This window comes from Corvus brachyrhynchos, unplaced genomic scaffold, assembly GCF_000691975.1.
Source record: "Corvus brachyrhynchos isolate BGI_N302 unplaced genomic scaffold, ASM69197v1 scaffold101, whole genome shotgun sequence".
Taxonomy (NCBI): Eukaryota; Metazoa; Chordata; class Aves; order Passeriformes; family Corvidae; genus Corvus; species Corvus brachyrhynchos.
This window is the reverse complement of record NW_008237239.1, coordinates 3,874,416-3,896,516: the sequence shown is the minus strand read 5'-3', so window position 1 is coordinate 3,896,516 and position 22,101 is coordinate 3,874,416. Positions and strand designations below refer to the sequence as shown.

Genomic DNA, 22,101 nt, shown 5'->3' with positions numbered 1-22,101 from the left:
AAGCTATGAAAGGGTAAGAAAATTCTATAGCAACTGTTGTTAGAAGGATAGATATCATGTTTGGGCATAGATTGTTTGGTGTGAGTATTAGCTGTCTGCTTTTCAGCACAGAGTCCCCACTGGGTTTTGATTGAACTTGTTTTGAAAGTACGTTGTAGATCAATACAACAGGGGCCAGTTGATGGTCGAGTAGTTAAATATCAGTGCAGCATTCCTCCAAAACTCAGTTTCTAAAGGTAGTCAGCTGTATTTGCAGAAACAGGAGTGTTACAAGCTTTATGTATGAGAGCATCGAGAGCTAGTTTTGTTTATAGTGATTCAATAATTTACTTGTTAAATAGCACTTTGGAAGACTTTGTGTTTTAAGTAATAGGCTTGAAGTTTTGTAGAAGTTTTATTCGAAAACAATTTTGTTGATGAGAGCCTTGAACAAATAGAAGAGCTAGGAGTTAATCATGTTATTTAATGCAATTTCATTAAAGTTACCAAAGATACCCTGAGAAAGCTTCAATGTGGAATTTCTGCAGGTTTCAACAGATTCTCTCATTTTCGTGTGGTGAACAGGTAGGAGCTTTAAGCCTACTCAAAATTTTAAATCAGTCTCACAGTCAGCAGGTTCAAATAACATGGACAACTTTTGGATGTGAACTCCTTATAGAACTAAATGAATTTTCAGCAAAGAAACAGCTTTGGTTATTCTGTGTCTGAACTGTACTGATAAGGGAACAGATGCACCAGTGCATGCATTCTTAGTAGGTATCTGAAACATCCAGTGATTAAAGGAAAGTATTTGGGAAAATATCACAGCCATGCACTAAAAATGTGTGTTGAACTATCATTTCCTGGTGTTCTCTTAGAAGGCTCCACCACAAGAAGTGCCATCAGGAAAACTGTCTGGCTGCTCTCTCTTCCCTGGCTGGTGTGAAAGGGGAGGGCAAGCATGCCTGTTTTCTCTCTTGCTGGGAGATAACCTCTTTTTTCATCTTTCCCAAGACAACTGGGAGACTGGCACTGGGAAGCATAACCTTAGTTTTTATTTTATTAAATAGTTTATTTTGAAATTATTTTCTCTCTTTAGTCCTAAATGTAGTGTTTCCTAGCATGTCATGAGCCATCATCTAGTCAGAGCTGCAGTCCCACAAAGCCTCTGTATTTCCAGAAGTGCCTTCTTTGTGTAACAACAACAACAAATAATTAAATAAATATGATGTGTTTGTGTGTATATGTATGTATATACAGGGAGCTCTTTTAATTTGCTGCCTTGAAATTTTTTGGAAGAACAACAGAACTGAGAAGAGAGTCTGCCCTCAGGAGCACTATGTCTTATACCACCATGTCTCACTGGAGACTGTTCCATTTGTTTTGATGCACGTTGATTTGCTAAGTAGCTTGGGGTCATCTTCTTAAGACAAGAGTCTTTAGGAGCTCAAGAATAGCTCATGCAAAGTGGGTCAGGAAGGCAGTGCTATTTAAAGTACCACGAACATTTCAGGCTGTTTGGCAGATCCAGCATGTCCTGCATATGTACAGTGCTCACCAGTGATTTTGAGATGAGTAGGGGGAATAACTTGGGTGCTTGTGGAGATTTGGTGGACACAGTGTTGTGTGTTGTACTGAGCTGGGTATGTGTCTCAGAGCATGCCAGCTACCCTGGGACAGGGCAAGGATTATGTGAATGTAAAGCTTCTAGTTCTTCCAGTGAGAGATCTTTTCTAAAATCAGAGCTTCCATAAAGAAGTAAGTATGTAAAACTTGTTGAACTTAAATACTTTGCTGAGTCAGATTGAGTCTGAAAAGAAGGACTCAAAAAGAGGGAAGTTTTTGATAGTATAAGAACAGATTTTAAAATGGCATCATAGTGGCTTTACTGCAACAGTCCCTTAGGTCACACTTGAACCATTTAAAAACAAAGGGTGAGGTGGAAGGAACAATTGAAAATGATTTACAGCTGCTCCAGCAAACTCACCTAGGTCTCACGGACAAAGTGCTTGGTGACACTCTGGAAGCACCTCCCTGCAGTCAGCTGGAGTGATGGGGAAGTGCTGGAAGTGCCATTTGCCATTGGAGTTAAACAGGACTGGGGGCACAAAGATGGGGTGATCATGGCCATGAATTAATTTGTCTTTAAAGTGGCTGCCAGTTGGATCTGTTGTGAAGATCAGTTTAGCGGCTGCCTTCGATCTTTCCTCTTCTGAATGGCTGAGGTATCTTTTAGTCTGCTGTGGGACTGTACTGGAGATGTAGCTTCTGGGTAGTAAAATTTCAAATGATAGATTTAGGTGGGGCATTTTGTTGCATTCCAAGTTTTCTGTCTTTGATAGCTTTGGTAGTTGTTGCTAACCTGGTGATCATTTTGGCTTTGTAAACTTGGGTGAGAGTGAAATCTCACTCGGCTTTATGGTGAAATCTGATTGTGTACCTTGATTACCACACAAATGTCGTATTTTTTCTGTTACTTATCCAGTTATGCCAAATAGCTTCAAGTACTTATCACAAAGTATGGACAAGAATCAGAATTGGGGAGATGCTCCTCAGGAACATCCAGTGGTCTGCACACACAGAAGACAGCAAATTTTAAATTAAATTTGGGAATAACAGAGGAATGAGTTGGATTGTTTATAAATGCTCTCATTGACCTCTCTTTTTTTTACAATGAGTGTTGTTTTCAGTAAGTTTTTTTCAACAAGCTCTGACTTTTCAATGAATGCTTGTTTATCTTCTTGCATCATCCAAGGGTTCTGGTAACTGTAGGCTGTGCACTTTTCCCATGTGGGAAAATACATTTTGTTGTATTAAGTGTTAATGTTCAAACTTTTTTCAGAACTGTGTTTCACTTTGTAGTCTTTGTTTTGTGTAAAAATGAAATAGGTATGTGTTTCAATAATTTCCTGCTAAATCAGCAATGTATTTATCAATCTTCTCATGTCTTGGTAGAATAAATATAAAATTATTTGGTGCAGACATATTTTTGGATTGAATTACAATATATATGTATACTTACCATCCTAACTTCTTCTGTTTCAATTTTTTAGGGAGAGCCTATAACTTTCTGTGAGAATAGTTTTGTGAAGCATCGTTCCAGTACAACTAAGCAGTTCCTGGAAACAGCTGTGAATCTTCAACTGTTTAAACAGGTATGAGAGGGTAAATGGCCCGTGTTTAATGATTTTCTCTTAAAATATATCTGTATTTAAATACATTTTCCTTTCTGTCAGCTTATGAAACTCTGGGATAAAATCTAAATACAAGTACTTTGGGGACAGTCATCCCAGATTTGTTGTATTTTTATATCTGCAGTTATAGTTAAAAGGAGTGGTGGTGAAACTGAACAAAAAAATAACCCCAGGGTGCTGAGCCAGTGCAGCATCTCTTCAGAGCCTGTCAGCAACCCAGCTACACAAGAAAAATCAGGGATCTCCCAGCTTGATAGTTGAACTTCGTTTTCAGCTCTCTTGGCTCATGCCCAAAGAGCCTAAACAGCGGAGTGCTTACTTAAATTGGACTTCACTGGTGTTTTATTTAAAAACTGGATTCATCCTGTAACTGCAGTTTTCTTTGCTAGGCTTTTTGAAGTATGCACACAGAAAATGTCACAAACCTGAGCTATAGGGGTGGCCTGAACAGTATTCTAGCTGATCTTTTAATGCAGAATTTGAATTAATAGAGCACAAATTGTTGAATGTCTGGCACAGCTCAGTTCTAGTTTGATTACAGTCTTTGAAATGGATTTTGTTCTTTGATTTTATTCTGTAACTCTTCTCCCTTTTCATCAGATGACCCCGTTGTATGAAAATGGTGTTGAACTTATCACTAGATTTTTATGAAAATTAAGGAAAATATGAATGAAATCAGAAGATTCATGAAAGTATATATTTGGCTGAAAATGCCTGGAATGATTGATACACAAGAGTTCGTGTATGAGTAATATGGGGGACTTCTTTGAAGATACACAACCATGATAGATAAGGGAAATCCATTATATGTAGAATCTTCTAATTAAAAAAAAAAGTTAGTGTTAATCAAAGGATAGTGTCTAAAGATTTATGCACGGATGATATTTTATAAAAGTCCTGTGAAAATATGACCGTAAAATTGGGCTGCTTTAATTTTACTGTGGTTATATAAAATAAGCAATAAGAAATTTGAAACCTTCTGAATTATGATTGGTTGGATTGAAATGGGAAGAAGTAACAGATTGAAGTGTGGTTTACATTTTGCATATCTGCATGCAATAAGGTAGCATGAAATTTTCTTAATAAAAAGCTGCTTACAAGCAGTGTTGCTAAACTGTTGTCACAGTGGTAGTACTGAAGCAAGACCTTCAGCTGCCACGAATGGGCTGGCTCTGTACTTACCCATTACATTTTAATGTGTTCAATTAAACAGAATCAGTTTACAGTTTGTTTATAGCTTGCTCTAATTTTATTTCAGTTGAAGGAAATAATAGAGGATTAGGAAATAGTAACAATTTTGATGATGTGTGTGGTTTAATAGTAGTAGTAGGTTTTTTTCATTCCTCTGGTTTTTGTTGCAAAGGTCACTCCTACTTTTTCAGTTAATCCTCAGCCCAGCTGCATCTTCTCCAGTTTTTCCCACTGACAAATGAGCTGTTTTCAAAGTTGTTTGTATTCAAAGAGACCAAACTGTATTCTTATCTGCTCTGAAAGTCTTTTAAGCAGAAGATAGTTCTTAGAGGCATCCATTAAACCCAGACCAAGCAGAAAATTGGTACTTTAAATACACCCTTTTTGCCATAACTGACAAGTGAGCTTTATTTGTGCTGTTCTATGAAATCCCTCCTCTGTCCCTTTAATTAGAGTAGCATGGAAGGTAACTAATCTTTATATCAAGCTGCAAACATAAGTAATTAATAATTGCATCTTATGTGTCAAATAGTTCTGATAAGTGTCCAGGTAAAATATGAAGTCACTCTTAGAACTAGCCTGAAGCCTGATGCCAGACTATCTCCGTAAATAGTGTAATTGTATCAGCAAGGTAATTTGCAACATTAATTGGGATTTGTTCCTAACATGTTGGAAAGTGTTACTTAGAAAAATAAGTAACGAATGCAGGAATCATAAGCCCGTTAAAATTGTTAGTAATTCAAATTTCATTTACAAGCTTTGTGAGCTGAGCTCTCTTCTTGCAAGATATGAGCTGTTATTTTGTGGAAATCACATTTATGATGTTTTCTTTGCTTCTAAAAACCTTTTGGTTTTAAAAATGGATAAAATTACTTGGGTATTTTGAAGTGGATGTGGTCTCTATTTTGGTTTTAGAATTCAAAATTAGCTGAGGATAATGTCTTTCATCACCTTAAAATCCAGGGGTAACACTGGAATTGCTGGTTTTTCATTGAAAGAGTCACCCACGGGCTCTTTGGATCCCAAAGTGAATACATTTCTTGAAATAGCAGGCCCAGATTTTTCAGTCTGTGGGTTTGAAAGATGGAAGGAGAAAACTCATAAATTTTATGTGTGATTCCACATGCTGTTCTTTTCATGGAGCAGTTTAAGTGCAACCATTAACAGTAAATTACTCAAAAGTAGTAACTACTACTACCACCACTACTAACACTTATCATTTATTTTAAATAATGTCTCCAGTATCTTTTTGCTAACAGTTCTCTTTGTCAGTATTTACATTAAATACTCCGTTGGTGTGACCCTCTCACGTTCAGTCAGTGTCTCAGCCTTCTGTTGATAGGATTTTACCAAATGATGAGCATGTCCATAAATCTTATGCTAGTTTATAGTATGGCATGAATTCATAACTTTCCCCAAAGAGAAAATGTGTTACAGTTCAAAGGAAGGGATGAGAGTGGGGGTTGTTGTTTTTGGGGCTTTTTTTCACAGCAGTAGCTAAAGGTGCTCTTATCTCTTTTTCTTACTGTGAAATAATCCAGTGATCCCACAGTGGTCTGACCATGAACCAAGCTATTTGGAAAAAGGCCAACTTGGAGTAAAATGAAAAAAAATAGAAGGAATTTAGACAAGGAAGAGAAAAATATCTGCATGCTTACCTTATTCTTGCTTCTGGAATTTTTGTACTCTGAGAAAATTGTTTTTTCATGTCACTAGTCTGTTCATTGGCAAGCATCAGATTGTCACTGACACTGTTTGGATAATCTGTGGTAAAAAATGATTCAGCCAAATAATTCATTCTGGTTCATTCCTATGTACTGTTTAGTACCAGTGAATAACTCATAATTCTTTCTAGAAGATGAACTGTGTATAATTGGAAAATTGCTTTCTCACTTTATCTGTCAGACTTGAATTAGCCTTTTCAAAACAAAAAGGGAGGGGTTGCTTCTTGAAAGAATTTTACATCTATAAGAATGTTCTTGTTGTACTCCTTGAAGCCTGATAATTCTTGAAAAGAATGTGTTCATCCCTTCCAAGAGGTTTAATCATTCGTTTTCTAATTTTGACTTTTTCTGACACATTTGGATCATTTCAGTCTTTGTATATACACTTACCTGTAGCTGCAAATTCGTGTAGTCACACAGCTGTAACCTCTACGTAAGGACAACTGTTGCAATATGCATCTGTGGATGCACCTAAATAAGGGTTAGTGCTTAAAAAGACCCACAATTTCACAACAGAACATCCGGGAATGTCTTGATGACCTTTATATGGTTATGATAAGAAATCCAGAGTTACTATTTTTAAGGAATTAAATTCTTTTCTTGCCATTAGAAAAATGCAGAAAATATAAATAGTTTTCTTGGTCTGTACTCAACATTTCTGCTGCTCATAATTACAACTGCTCTTGTAAAGTCTATCTGAAAGCAGTGTATTATCCTTAAGACATGTATTGTCTTGAACATACACATTCCATTAGAATGGACACATTTAAAACTCTAACACTGTAAAGAATAGAACAGACAGCAAAGTGTGTGTGACCCTCTTCTTTTTTCACCTGCAGTTTATTGATGGTCGGCTATCAAAATTAAATGCAGGGAGAGGATTCTCTGATGTTTTTGAAGAAGAAATCACAGCAGGAGGCTTTTGTGGAGGTACAGAATTAATTTGGGTGTACTCATTGACACTTCTTTGGGAACTGTTCAACATGATGTCCTCATGATGTCCTGTAAATTTTAGAAGTCATTAATCTTGTTGCTGTTTCATTGTTTCCACTCATTCTTGGAAAGGTTTTAGCCTTTAGCAAATCACTGCTGGGACACATACTATTATGTACCTAGTTCTACCAGTATATTAAATGAAGATATGTTTGTTTAATCCTGTAAAATAATACTTAGATTTCAGTATAGGGTGAGATATCACTATAGTGTTTACATTTTTAACTGCATATTTATATAATATGATGCATTCTGTGTAAACTGTATTTTTAAAATCATTTTGACATTTGTGCTGCTTCACTTCTAGATAATTACATTTTCCATAAACACTTCATTTTCTTTTCTTATCTACTTATTTCTGCAGTGTAAAAATCAAAGTGCTTTAAGAATGAATGTTAAGAGAAATCTGCTTTCTTCAGTGAATGTATTACTCTAAAAAAGGGAAAGTTTTTTTTCACTTTTATATATGATCTGAGAAGGGACTCGGAAATTTATCTTCTTCATAAACAGAAATATTATTCCTCATGTTATTTGCCTCGGTTGTGTTCACTGACAATTGTTACAACACTTTTCACATCAGCTAACCCAAATGGAAGAGGGCATCCTGCATCCAGTGCTGATTTTTACAGTATTATGGAGTGGTTTCATGTTAAACATTTAGGATAGGTGTATTGTTATTTCAGGTGTTGTCATATTTTAAACCCACCACCACTCAGCTGCTCACTCTACTGCAGCCAAAAGCAGCACAGGTGTAAGAGATGGTATCAAAAGATGGGCTCAAAATATGCATGACAGCACAAATACTATTTTATGGTCAATCTTGAAAGTCGTGTAGAAGCTTCCTCAGTAGATGGAGCTTATGTGATTTGAACAAATCCACTGAGCTGCAGCTGGCAGCTTTGGATGGGCTTCCTTTGCAAGACTGTCCTTGAATGGGACACATCAAGGAGAGGATTTGGCCCCCACAGAGAAACTATCAAGTGCTGCTGTGCCATCTGCACCTTCTAAAAAAGTAAATTTTTTGTACTCAAAATTGCATAATTCCTTTTGTTCAAGATTTTCACTGCCTTCTCCTGCCTTCTGTGTCTTGTGCTAGGATCTAGCACATAATTTGTGGTTTTGTTTCTTGATTAAGGTGTAGTTAGTTCTACAGAGATTTACATCTTCCCTGCCTTTTTAGGGTTAGTTATGCTGCTCTGTAAACCGATTTGAGACCTCGAGCATCCATTATTCAGATAGGTGCTGTCAGTATTCAGAGCTCATTTGCTGACTGCAGTTAGGGGTCAGGAGGCTGCAATAAAACTGCAACAGAAGTTAGATAAAGCTTGTTTCTTGGCTGTGCTCTGGCAGGCTGTGAACCGTGTCTCACCTGGCTCTGCTCAGGAGGGACTCAGCTCTGCTGGCGGTGCTGGGCTGGCTTGCACTGCCTGTGTACTTTTCAAGTCAGACAAGCTGATCTTGCCAGGCTGTGGACAAATTGCTTAGGGCACATACTCAGTATTTACATAACTGCTGTCTCATTATTGTTATGAAGTGCAGGGCTAACAATATGTGTGCAATTGAAGGTGACATTTTGTGACGCTAATGGGGTAGAACTATGATCTCTTTGCGGACTTAACTCCCGTCAACTTTATCGGGAAGCCCAAGGTTTGAAAAGAACAGGTGAAACCCAGATTTCAGAAAAGTCACAGAAAGTTAGTGTTAGCTACAAGCCATTAAAAGGACAGGTGAACACATTCTTAGTGTGGAAAGTACAATTTAAAAACTACTGAATCAAATGGAAAGTGTTTCTTTAAGTAATCTCTTTTTAAATTCACCTTTTTCTACATATGCAAGTTTAACTAAACCAGGAAAGAAAATTAAACTGAAAATTGAAGAACAAAGCTTAAATTTCATTATTTTTTATGATTTCCTTTTTTAAAAGAAATAGTGGTCAAAAAATTGTGTGTCTGCATCTGCAAATAAATTTGTGAGACATCTTCATTACAGTTTGCACTTTATAATTAAAATTTTATTTTCTCTTACATTTTATTCTATGGACATATTAGTTCTCAAGAGTTTTATGTAAGTTTCAATACAAGAATATAATGATGTATTGGTTTAGCACTCAGATTTCTTGTAGAATATGTTAATGAATTTTTAATTACACGAATTTTGCTACAGCAGTAATTTTTTCCTGGTGGTCTAATATCACTGGTGCTAATAGAAAGAAAACCGAAAAAATAAAAACATTTGAAACTCCCTTGTAATGATAATTCATTTTAAGGAATGAGATTTTTTTGCTAGAGTTGCAGGAGGTTTGGCTCTAGCTGAGGGTATGCAGTGTTAGCATGGCTGTCTCTGTAGATGAGTATTTATCAGTTTCCTTGATTTCCTTCCCTGAAGTCTCTCTACGTAAGTAGATGACCATTAAACTTGGCCATTTGCTGTGATCCCATTTACTGTTTCTATTAATCTAGTCAGGCTGTGACAGAGAAAGCTCAGATGTGGAAAGAGTCACTATTGAGTACACTACAAGACAGGTGATCTATGAACATTGTTGACAGGAACTGAAGTTATGAAATGTTGTGTTAAAGAAAGTATTTATTGTTCATGCAATATCCCTAACACCCCAGCAGTGGTTAAATTTCACCTTATACATGTTATTTGCATGCTTCCTTCTCTGAAAGTTCTAGGGAGCCCGATCAAAGAAGTGAAAAAAGAGTTGGTTTTGCTTTCGGTTGCTCTTTGCTGTTCTTAATGGAGATGGGATCATAATCGTCATGAGGGTCTCTCCTCTCTAAGAAAGCACTGCTTTCACTTGTGCCATGATTCCTGAGAGTCTGGCTGTCTCAAAATTGCTTGTAAAAATTGAGTGGGATGGGTGAAAGTGCCTTATATGAGTCTAAACAGTTCATGTTTCTTCACCTCATTTTGGAAATTGGGAATATCTTTTCCAATGATCCAGTTAGTTCATGAAAATGTTCTAGGAGAGTATTTTGGCTTTCATTAGCCAATGGAATAATTCTATCCAGGCCTTAGTTAATGGATTATTGTAACACCCAAGGAGTTTTGAGAGCTCCTGTTAAAAGTCTGTAGTTATATCAGTATGGTCCTTTCAAAATGGTCAAACTCTGAAACTGGAGCAGTCTTGTCAAAGTGAATGTCTTGTATGGGGTCAGTAGCAGCTCACAGTACTGGAGTATTCAAGTGACTGATGTACTCTAAAACTTTCTCAGGGATCATGGACCTCATCTTTGTTGTTCAGCTGAAGCACCTTTGGGAAGTAGTATTGACTTCTTCATCAAGTAGAATTTAATGTGGTCCCTTGTGGCCAGTTCAGTCCTCGGTGGTCCTACAGAAGTCAGTAGCTCTCACTTGCCTTTAGAGGTTTTTCTCTGTGAAAGAAAGTAGATACAGTTAATAATTTAAAAGGATTTTTTCTGCACAGGAATGCATAGTTGTGCCATAACCCTTAGACTTTTCTCATGTCCCTTTTCCTTGGGATGGTACCTTCTGCAGTCCATGTCATTGTTGTGTTTAAAAGTTTGTCCAGAGGGATCATTATGCTTGAATGCAGTTAATATATTATTCTTTCCTTTGAGTTAGTATTTTGCTTTTTATACTGTCTAGGAGTGTGTTGCCTTATCATAGTTTTAATTCATCTTTCTGCCTCAATTGGAATTAAAAACTGTGTGGTGAAGACATAAGCTTTTACAAAGGAAACAGAAAACAAGCAATAAGAGATTCCTAGATTTCTTTCTTAGTGTATGCATATTCTTATCTTCACATTCCTTGTCTATCTGGAAAGGATTAATTGAATAAGTAATACTCTAAGTACATTTTTTATTCGGGTAATGAAGAGGGTTGCAACATTTAAAATGTTGAATGTATGTTTGATTGTGTTATATTTGACATTTCTCTTTCAGGGAATTCAAGATCTTACCAGCAGTGGATGCACACAGTGAAGGTATAAACTTGGTTAAGTAATTATACTGGCCACCCTGTCCTTTTAAGTCTCCATCCTTTTCCTTACTTCTATGTAAAAGTTTGTTCATTTGTGAGAAAAATGTAAGTACATTCTACAAGAAATACCAAGTCTATAGTATATGCAGTAATTTTGTGAATTTTTTTATTGAAGATTTAAAAAAAAAATTCCCATTCACAAAACAAATGCCAAAATGCATAAGGTTTTTATGTCTGTATAGTCAAAGATTTCACTGCTTTCTGTATCATGTTACATTCCATAACTCTGAATTAGGTGTGACAATTTGATATGAAGCTTATCACTTCTAGTAAATAGCAATTTTGTTAATACAGATTTGTACAATTTGGCTAGCAGAAGACTCTTGGTATAACCTTGTTATTCTGCAGCATTAGTAAAATATATTATTTTAGATTAAGAGAATTCTTGTGTGATTAAATGAGATAGTACTTCCTGTCAGGTCAAAGTATTTTTTAGTTGCATAATAAATATGATAGGAACACATGAAAAATAGCCTTAACTTCTGAATTGATTTTGTAATGGTAACAGTGAATGAAGACCAAAAATCCATCATTCTGTTGGAGTGCCTTGATAAATGTGTCAGCTGTGGAATGACATACTGTAACCCTTGTGTAGCTGCAGACAGCAGGTTGGGGAGGAAACACAGCTGTGCTTGCTCTTACCCATTTCAAGGGAAGGTTGTTACTTCTTCACAGCACACTGTTCATTTTTCCTTGCTGTTTTCTTAAGGTTTGCCTTGTGTTGCAATGTTACTGAAATATATTTTTTGTGTATTTCAGAAAGGCAGTGCACTGATCAACACAGCGATGACCAAAGCCACTCCGGCTGTAAAAACAGCATATAAATTTGTAAGATCATCTCTTTCAAATAAATAATACATAAAAATACTGCAATTTCCTACTACCTCTCATTCTCCCTGAATGCTGAAAAACCTCAACATTTTATAAATAAATTGCAGAAAAGCACTTCAGCCTGTAGAAAGTGTTTACCTTAATTTGTTTTCTCATATAGCACTAGGATTTATAGTTGATTCAGACTCTTCTACATAGCTTGTACATAAAAACAAACTTTCTCAAAGCATCAGAGTGCTGGTTTACACACTAGAAGCTTATTTGAATATCATTTAGGTATTTGATACACAGCTGTAATTTCACTTTGGCAGTAAGTGCTGCACTATTGAGATGTGGTAAAGATTCAGTAAAGTGTGCAGCAAATCATCTGCTCCTTTAAAGATGGTGTTGGAATACTCATGTTTAACTGGGTTTAATGCTTATACTTCTCATCTTGAAAGATCTTGTTTTCGAAGACTGCCTAACCCATGAAGCATGTGAGATTATACTGTATTATGCAGTATGGTAAAACTGCAATAGAAAAAAATGAAGTGAGAAGTATTTTAAGGTTGCTTTTATAATATATGGGAAAAGACTTTTGGCTTCCTTTTTGCTTTTCCAAATGTTTCACTAGCTGGATGCATTATAAATAGTCTTGAATAGATCAGTAAATCAGTCTGTGCTAGAGTATTTTAAGTAAAGTTTTCAAACAGAATTTTAAATTTTACATCACTTGAAAAACACGGCAGTCGTGGAGAGAAACAGGTAAATAAATATACTTCATATTCATAGACTCATTTATAATTAAAAAATGATTCATCTGCAAATTATTCTTCTTCAATTGCATTGTCTTAGACTGTGGTTACATGGACTTCTCCAGCCTTCAATTTTGATAATTATGCCCTTGATAGTAAAGGTTCTTCAAAGTGAACTTCTGTGTATGCCAGGAAACTCCAGTAAATTCTTGAGGATCTGTGTGTACGTGGTATCCAGATTTATACCCCATTTAATTTCTTACATTGTTGCCTTTATGGAGCCTAGTACTAGAGGACTGCAATATGCATTTCTTAATTGTCACATAACTGGTTGGGAGCTTTGAGTAATGTTGTCGGGACCATCCCTCAGAGTTAGAACAAAGCACTCAGAAATTCATCCAAATGCTGTGAGCAGGATCTGGAAAGTTTAAAGTGGCTTTCAGGTTAGCATCTGGTACATGGCACCCCATGGTGCTGTTGCTGAGCCTATGGATGTATGATTTAAGGATCAAAAAAGACTCTGTGACCTCTTGATTCAAGAAAATGATTTTTTTTTCCTGAATTGCCACGTACAGAAAACCACAGAAAAATAGATAGTTTTCAGATATGTGTGCCCTTGAATGTATTTTAAAAGTCCTGTTTTCAAGACAACCTTGAAAACTTTTGTAGTTTTCCCCCATATTTGTGTAGGAAAGACATCTTTTTTTCTGTTAGGGTTTTTGGTGTTGTACCCCCATTTTTATTTTTTTCCTTCTCCCCCCTTCTCTCTCTCTCTCTCTCTCTCTCTCTCTCTCTCCCCCCCTCATTGTTTTTAGCATAACATAGTATTCCATATTGTTAATTCCTTTCTGTATTGAAGAATATTCTTGGCTGTTTTCTATGCAACAATGATTCTTGTCTGCCTCTTTTAATGCATTCAGAATTCTCCCCTAAATAGCAGCACTGTGCTGTTCAGCAACACTGGGCAAAATCTCCATCTGCATATGAAATCACTTCATTTCTCTTAAGATTGATGTTGCCCTGCAAGTTGCCAGACTGGAACACTCTAGCAGTCATCTTAAAAATCTGAACATTTTTTCAACATGCTTTATTGCTAAAATACCCTTTCAAATCTAAAGGAGCATTTCAAATAAAGGAGTGATGTGTATATGACCATTCTTAGCCTGTCCCTAGTAATAATGGAGAATTTTTAGTGTGTTTTCACAGCATTGGCATGCACATACTGTAAAAAATCCTTAAATAGATGGACAAAGCATGAATATGGAAAATACAGTGACAGTGCATGTTTGAAATTTGTGATAAAGGTTATTGCCCTTCTTTATATCACCAGGTGTTTCAAAAAAAGGCAAAATAAGTATGGCATCATAAGGCATGTTCTGTGACTCCAGCCAGTGTCTTGCTGAGCAACTTAAGTCCTTTTATTTCTCCAGGCAAAAAACCAGGCAAGGCAAGGAATAAAAGAAGTGAAGAATAAGTTAAAACACAAGGTACGTAGTACACTTTATTTACTTTCTTACACTGCTTCCTGTATCAGTTTGAAGCTTATACTTTACAAATCACATGAGATTTGTGTTTTTAATGACTTTTGAAATATGCTTAGCCCTTTGTTCAACAATACATTTTTCATAACGAGCCCTCTGGCAACTATCTGTCATTCTATGCATCCACTGAATAATCTCTTTATTGTTTGCATATTTTATCATAGAACAACAGAGGTCTTCAAAGATACATTAAGAGGATGTATGTTTTCATAAAGTTGATTGCTTTGATATCACAATTGAAGCCTTTGCTTCAAGCTGAGAATTTGAGAAGGGAGAGTCTTGCAGTACAGTGTATTTCAGGAGGTGCAGTTGTCCGGTTTTAGTTCAATAGCAGTGTTTCAAGAGGAATGAATAGTTTCATTTTGCAAAAGCAACATCACAAACTATCGGAAAAGATGGTTTAGGCATTTTACAGCTGCTTTTCCCATTAGGAATTTTGCTTCCATGTAAGATTTTTCTGTACAGGGAAGGAACCATTTTTTGGATACCTATTATGCTATTTCAAGAAGAATTTCAAAAGCATTTGAGCAATTCAACTTTTAAATGATCATGTTGGTAATCCAGTGTTTTGAAAAGCTAAATTTGATTTTCTTACTACAGATGGTATTTTCATCACAATAGATTGTGGCAAGATAATTTTAAATGCATTCTGCATGCATAATATGGAGGGTATGTTGGCAGATAATGATTATAAATAAAGGACTTTTAATCTGTTTTGTTGCATAGGAGAGTGAGGAAGAGTATGGAACTTGCAGTGCTGGTGCAGTACAGACTGTTCCTGTCTACACATCGCATTATGACAAAAGAACAAGCTCAGAAAAACGAAGGCTGGCACAGGTAAGACACCTGAAACTTCTGTTTGTATTCACATACATATAGGGAAAATTTTTTGCTGCTTACAGTAGTGTGTTGGTGAATCTGTTTCCAAGAAGATTTTCCTGTCTGTGTTTGGATAGTGATTAAAAGGCTATGTTTATAGAAGTACTGCTACACTGCTTGTATGGAGAAAAAAAATGCTATTTGTATTTCAACCCTGTTGCAAGGGGAAAGAACAGGAGATCTGTAAGTATGGATCTGAGATTTAATTCTTAAATTCCAGTTTTGAGAAAGGCTTCTCACAAAAATACATTCTGATCTATTCACAGATCTGTATTAAGCTATCTTTTTTAGTTTCTTATGGTAAGGCATAATAATTTAGTGTTTCTAATAAATTGTTTTGGCAGTCACATGGCCTTTAACCTTGCTCAGATAGTTATGATTTATTATTTTATTAATAAGTCAACTAGTTAATGCAGTGCCAATGTCTTGGCTTTTGTTCTCTAATCCTTTCTAGTCTAGATTTGAAGTAACAGGTGTAGTGTCTCAACTTTGGCAAGTGTTTTAATGTTTTTGGATTCATTTTGACAGTTTTATGTCAAAAATATCAACAAAGTAGTTTTTCTAACACTTTTTTTTCTGCAGATATTTACTTGCATATGTACATATTTTTAATGTATGGGTATTTATTTTTACATTATATTGTTATTGCATGTTTTTAATATATGTGGATTTTTAATGCCCGTATCTTCTTAATATGAGAATTAAGTATATAAATTCAGCACAGTTGCTCTAACAACATTTTTTTTTCCCCTCTAGATATTGCAATATGAATATAAAGTTTCTGAAATACGACATTGAACTGATGCAGATGGTTGCTAAATGATGATGAGATTGTACATTAGTATTAAGTTATTTTTAGTAGGGTTATAAATAATACAAAGACTTTCTGCTTCGCTGATATGGTAGTGCTGCCTATTGTTGTGTGCAGGAGTCTAGGGATACAAAGGAATATAATTCACCTTGGTACAATTAAAGGGTTCTCTTGAAGGCATGTGTTCAGACAGAACAATTGAACTTCTCTGTGGTTTTGTGTTCGTGCAGCTGTACAGTGCTAAATCCTGTAATCATTGCTGTTTCTCCAGTTGTCTTTTAGCTTTGCAAACAAGGCAGGAGTGCAGATGTGTGCCTGGCTTTGTTTACATGCATCCATACACACGTGTGTTAAGGGATGTGTATGCACATGGACATATACACATGTTTGTGTAGGGTGTATTTACCAGCAAAGCTGGGAACTGAGAGCCCCACAGCACTGCCCTGCTGAAAACCAGCTCTTGTCCCAGACGTCACATGAACCTAGTGGGCAGGAAGGAGCACATGGGGATTGCTCTCCAAGAACTCCTTCACCTCTCACTCATGCCACTTCCTTCTTCCTCCTCCCCAGGAGCAAATAAACCAAAAGATTTCTGAAAAATAATGGTTTGCTGTTGCTACTCTTGTTTTTATTTTTGGTCTTGGTGTTTGAATACGATAACATAAATTCTTTATTTATAAGTGGTGATTTTAAAGTTTACATCCAAATAAAAAATATATATTTTGTATTCAATGCATGCATATGAGAGAGACTGTTTGATCTAGTAGTGAATCTGCTGTTTAAAAGAAGTGAAATTCAGGGTGCTGTTATTGTCAGGTCTAATCCTTTTTCTGGTATTCCTTATCCTGCAAATGAGGCTCTCCACCCAGATTTCTAAAATGATCTCCACCAGTGGCTGTATCAGTATAAGGATAGTGCTAATGTGGAGTTCAGGCAATTTGATACATATTTAAAGTAAGGACCAGATATTGATAAAGTCGTTATGCTGGTGTACTGAAATACTCACCCAAACCTAGATAAACAATGAACAAGAGAGAGAGATTTCTCTTAATGGTCATCCTGCTTCCAAAAAAGAGGCACCTTTGCACTTTATTACTATCTCTTCCCTACTGAAACATTTAGAAAATCGTAAATACAAAGAATTTTGTGTCATATTTTATGTAATTTTAGATATATGCATTGAGCTTTTCCTTCTCCACTTCTTAGAAACAGTTAAATACTGAGAGTTGCCTGAGATGCTGTAAAACATCTGCTTCGAAAAGTTATGTATGATATGAAAGTTTGCTTTACTGAGAAAGATCATTTTAAAAATCAGTTCATAACAGGATTTGGGGGTCTGAGAGGACGTTTCCTTTACAATAGGAAGTGAATCCACTTTTACCCCAACCAACAGGAGTTTGTATATGGGTCTACTAATTAGTACGGTTATTTCCTGTTTTGTTGATGAGGCTTTAATAAATGTCAAGGGTACAGCCATGAAGATCTCCCAATTAGGCTTTGCGTTTGTAAAACCCAGCCCCTTTGCTTTTGTGTGAGGATGACAGTTCCAACTGCAGCCTCAGCCTAACAGGGCTCAAGGGAAAGGATACTTCTCTGGTTTTATTGAAAACACAGCCAGTTTGGCCCAGGGAGAATACCAGCACTGGTCACAGTGCAGAGCCATTTTTAACAATGAATATTTACTAATCTTTATCACTGCTGTCATAGTGGCTTTATTGTATTTTTTCTTTTCCAGATTGGCAATAGACTTTAAAAAAATCAGCAGTAAATAAAAAAACCTAAAATTATAGCATCTAAAATAGCTGTCATAAACTAACCAGAGGATAAATAATTAAATGCCTTATTGCAAACTGAAGCGATCGGCTTGCCCTGCTGTAATTTGCATTTTGAAAGTGTTTCCTGAGAGGAGCTGAGGGGAGTGCACTGGTACGTGCCCGTGTGCGCGCCCGTGTGCGCACAATGAATCCGTGCCCGAGACGAGCCCTTCCTCTCTGCAATATTCATCTGAGCTTGCTCCTGCTTAGGTTCGCTGTTGTAGGCTCCTCAGACATGTGTGAGCTTAACTGTATTGCAAGTCAACATTAACAGATGGATTGCCCTAAGCAAGGGAAAACCACAACAACAAAATCTAGTGAAAGTGGAGGATTGAAGCTTTTTATTGTTAAGCCTTATTAAAACCTTGGCATGTGTACTGCTGTTAACTGTTTCATGCCTAGAGCTAATAATGTGTCTCGGGTATGTTTCATCTCTTACTTTAATTAGCAATGTAGAAGGCACAAGAAATCACCAGCTAAAATTTTTGAAATAAAAATTAATGGAAGCATGAGATTGCTTAGACTCTGTTTGCAGTATCTTGTGAATGATACTGCTGAGTTCCTTTAACTGTTGATGAGTGGGGTACAGCAGGGCATGTCTTAGACTATGGAGCATTCAGTTTTTGCATAATCTGTTTTAATTCTGTTCCATTATATGCTCCCAGGTAATGCAGATTTCTGGGTGCACAGGGACCTAAATGCAGCAGAAGCTCTGTAAAATTGTTTCAAATTAATATATAATGAAAAAGGGAGCATGTTTATTATGATCCTGGTTAGAATGCCAAGAAGATCTGTTTGATTTCATGAATATGATCTTTGTAATTTTACTGTTATATCAGGTGTTAGGGTAGTTTATTGAAAATGGACTATGTCAGGATATCAACAATCATAATGTATTTCATGGCAAATAAAACACTCTGGAAGATTAGCAGAATAGCAAACAAGAGCTACCAGTTCACTTTGCAGTTAGTAAGTTAGCAGTGTCCCACGGTCTCTAAGAAAATGTACATAGTACCTGTACCTTTAGGCACCTACTACCTTCCTTCTGTAATGGAAATGGGCATGTGGATTCTAAGGGTAGATTTAGCAATCACTGTGTTAGCACTGCTTTAATGTTCCTATATCGAAGGTACCAAGTACGAACTACTCACCATGACTTTGCAGATTCCAAATACAGTGTCTAAGAAGGTTTTTTAAAACACTTTTGTATAAGGTAGTAAAAACCAAGTTAGACTAAACTTTTTTCTTGGTGGTTGCAAACAGAAGAGAGTTTTGGTTTTGTCTTTTTTTTTTCTTTTTTTTCTTTTTTTGTAAGGCATGTTGCAAATGGAGCTTTTTCACTTTTGTTGAAGTATGTCCTAGAGACTATACAATATATAATACAGCTTGCAGTAGGTGTGCTTGGCATCTGTTCAACAAAGACAGCAAGTGTCAGGCAGGAGGATGTGCTCAGAATAACCTTACCTTCAGGAGTGCCCCATTTATCAATATCCCTACAATGGCCAGTGAAATAAATGACATAATCATTAGCTACAAAGGACTTCTAGTAACTGATTACCCTCCTAACCTGGAAAAGGTGGTGAGAGTGGGCTATTCGGAAGACTCCTTTTTTTTTTCCCCAGAAAAATAAGAGAGGAGACTGTGATAATGCAGTGATAATGCAGTGCTGAATGTACATATTCTGTGTAAGATGACTGAATATCTTCTAGAAAAAATATCCGCAGTCAGCCCCTCAATGATTTCAGAAACATAAATCTGATTAAGGACATTTACCTGTATTTGTATTCAGACAATGTGCTTGAGATCACATCTATGCTCACCAACCACATATAACACTGGTTCTGTTGCTGGAGGTGTCTTCTACCCTCATTGACTAAAATATTATAAATTGAAAGATGTTATAAGCAGTAAGAGCTAGTTTTTAATATAAATCATGTTTTGCTTCTGTAAAACACAGTTTTGAAATAAGCATTGGTTGATCAGTAAATTCTGTTTCTTTAGCTAATGTGGTGTAATGTGAAAATATTGTAGATATCATTAGCTTCCTTTAATTTGGAGAAAAATCTTTTGTCTTGCTGTGTCAAGTAAGATCTCTTCATTCTGCAAAACAGTCAGATTTCCTTTTAATTAAAAATGAAAAAGCTAGGCAGCCAAAATTCAAATTGCAGATTACGAGAGTGCCCTCTGGTGGTTCCGCTTCCTTTCTGAAGCGGCAGGGCGCACCAGGACCCTCTGCCTGTGCGAGCCTTGCTTGGTACAATGAAGACCTCTTACGAATCGAGGGGTACTTCCTTTATTTGTGCTAAGTGAAATTGTCTCTGGATTTTGTGCAAATTAAGCATTTAGATGCTTTCATAGGTCATGCCTGATACTATTTTCAGGATTAGGAAATAGAAGCTCTAAAGTAGAGGTATAATTACAAGATTGCTCAAACCTGCCCCTGCTTCCCACTAAATAGTGACAGTGACTGTTCTCAGCAGAATTGTGCTGTTTGTTCTGTACTCATAAACCAGTGTCAGCCTTGTGGCTGCCTGTCTTGGAGTTTTGCTGTAAAAATCACTTGAGAAATCTCTTCACTAATTACCATGATTCCAATTTAATTTAAGAAAAAAAATACATGGGGTAATGGTCAGGAAATTGCTCTGGAATTTTTTGTTACCCTGTGGAATGCTTGGGTTTTCAGGGGGAGGTCATCAGCATATCTGCCTCTGATTTATCTTACTGAAAGAAAAAAATTTATATACAAGCAAAAAGTTTGCAGATGCTTTTCTTGGCTGTTGTTGCTCCCTCTTGAAGTTTTTTAATAAATAGAAAGGCAGCCTTTCTGAGGGTCTTTCTTCTGCAAAAAAATGAACCATATTGGCATGTCTGTCACTGTTTCCTTTTGCTGAAGCATCTCAAAGAAAAATGCTGTCTCGCAAAGTATCTTCAAAACTGAGTGCACCTTTCTGTCCTTAGTAGCTAATTGAAATAACCAGATTAATTTTTTCATCAGGAGAATTTATTGATATCTTAATGTAACAGTGGTATCTTTTACTTTCATTTGCTGTGTATCTTGTGTCTTCCATGAGTCATATTTTTGCTCCGCTAAAGCAGGGAGCATCAGATAATGGTTGGAACCTGCGTCCCAACTTCCGTGTTGCTTTTGCCTTCTGGCTTGAAAGTTTGAAGAGCACCACTTTACATCTAAAACTTCATCTCTAGTACTCTATGTTCCCTAATGTTTTCTTCCTCTCTGTATTCCTGTGCCTAAGAATGAAAAAAAAAAAAAAAAAGTTCAATTAAAGAAAAAAAGTTTGTCTGGGGGCAAAAGTAGGGAGTAGAAGAAACAGGAAGATCTTTTCCTGCAGGGATCTCAGCATCTCTGAATGTGAGAGTCCAGATTCAGCCTTTCTAATTTTAGATACCTCTGAAATGCTGAAGTTAGCAGCAGTGCTGCCTTAGGCTCTTTCTGCAGTAAATGGAGAGAGGGGCATGACCAAAGGGCAGCTCAGCGCACCTAGTCTTGACTGCATCCTGATGATGCCTCTGTCTTGCTGCTAATTGCCTAATTTGGGCCCTAAAATAGCTGAAATTAGTAACATCCAACTCCAAGTGCCAGGCAGATTCCACAGCACCTTGCAGAGAAAGACCTTATTTGTTGAGCAGACGACTCCTACTGGTGTCAGACAGGAGGAGGGACTCCTCCTTGGTAATTCTTCTGTTTGGAATGCCCAGGCAGAGTAGAAATGTGCTTGGAGTCAGTATTTCTATTTCTAAGGCACAGTCTTTCTTTCCTTGAAAATGTGGGTAGTGTTTTCAAGCTTCATTCAGATAGGTTCTTCCACAGTGCATTGGTCTGATGGACAGGATCCAGCGCTGCTGAAGTCGGGAGGCACGGGATGTTTGTGTTTACGATCACATCCACATTGTACATTCCAGTGTACGTATTTTTGATAAGTTTTCCTCTGAGAAAGTCACACATGATCAGCAAACAGTGCTCTCAGCAGTGATTGTACCATGAGATAGTTCTGCTGATGGAGGGTATAATGCACATTTTACCCAAAAGATCAATTTAACCAGTCATCTCTCTTTTATCTGCTTAGGAATTGTATCAGGCAGCGTGTTCCAACCAAATAAACTGGATTTACAGCTGTTCTTGTTACTAAAGTCACACATTGTGCACCTGAGTTACTTCCAGGTCTCTTGGCTTTCCTGCTACCTCAAACCTGTGTTCCCTTTTCTGGTTTTGTTCATATAAACATTCATGTGGCTGTGTGCATATGGACACTCATTAGTTTTTCTTTCCTGACACACTCCCTTACCTTCCTGCTCCTGTGTCCACTGTGACCCCCTCAACCCTCCATTCTATAATTTTCCTTCCATCTAATCATTGAGTGTACATTAGGACATTAATAACCGTCAA

General features: G+C 36.7%; 1 protein-coding gene across 3 annotated transcripts in view; it reads left to right on the top strand.

Moving 5' to 3' along the window:
- The window catches only part of DENND1B (DENN domain containing 1B), a 170,522-nt gene that overhangs the window by 133,426 nt on the left and 14,995 nt on the right, over positions 1-22,101 (top strand). For all 3 annotated transcript variants that reach the window (XM_017729713.1, XM_017729712.1, XM_017729711.1), the window contains 6 exons: positions 3,033-3,134; positions 6,928-7,018; positions 10,990-11,030; positions 11,846-11,914; positions 14,082-14,138; positions 14,919-15,029. In XM_017729713.1, the coding sequence (XP_017585202.1) occupies positions 3,033-3,134; positions 6,928-7,018; positions 10,990-11,030; positions 11,846-11,914; positions 14,082-14,138; positions 14,919-15,029 (471 nt within the window). The remainder of the gene's footprint in view (positions 1-3,032; positions 3,135-6,927; positions 7,019-10,989; positions 11,031-11,845; positions 11,915-14,081; positions 14,139-14,918; positions 15,030-22,101) is intronic.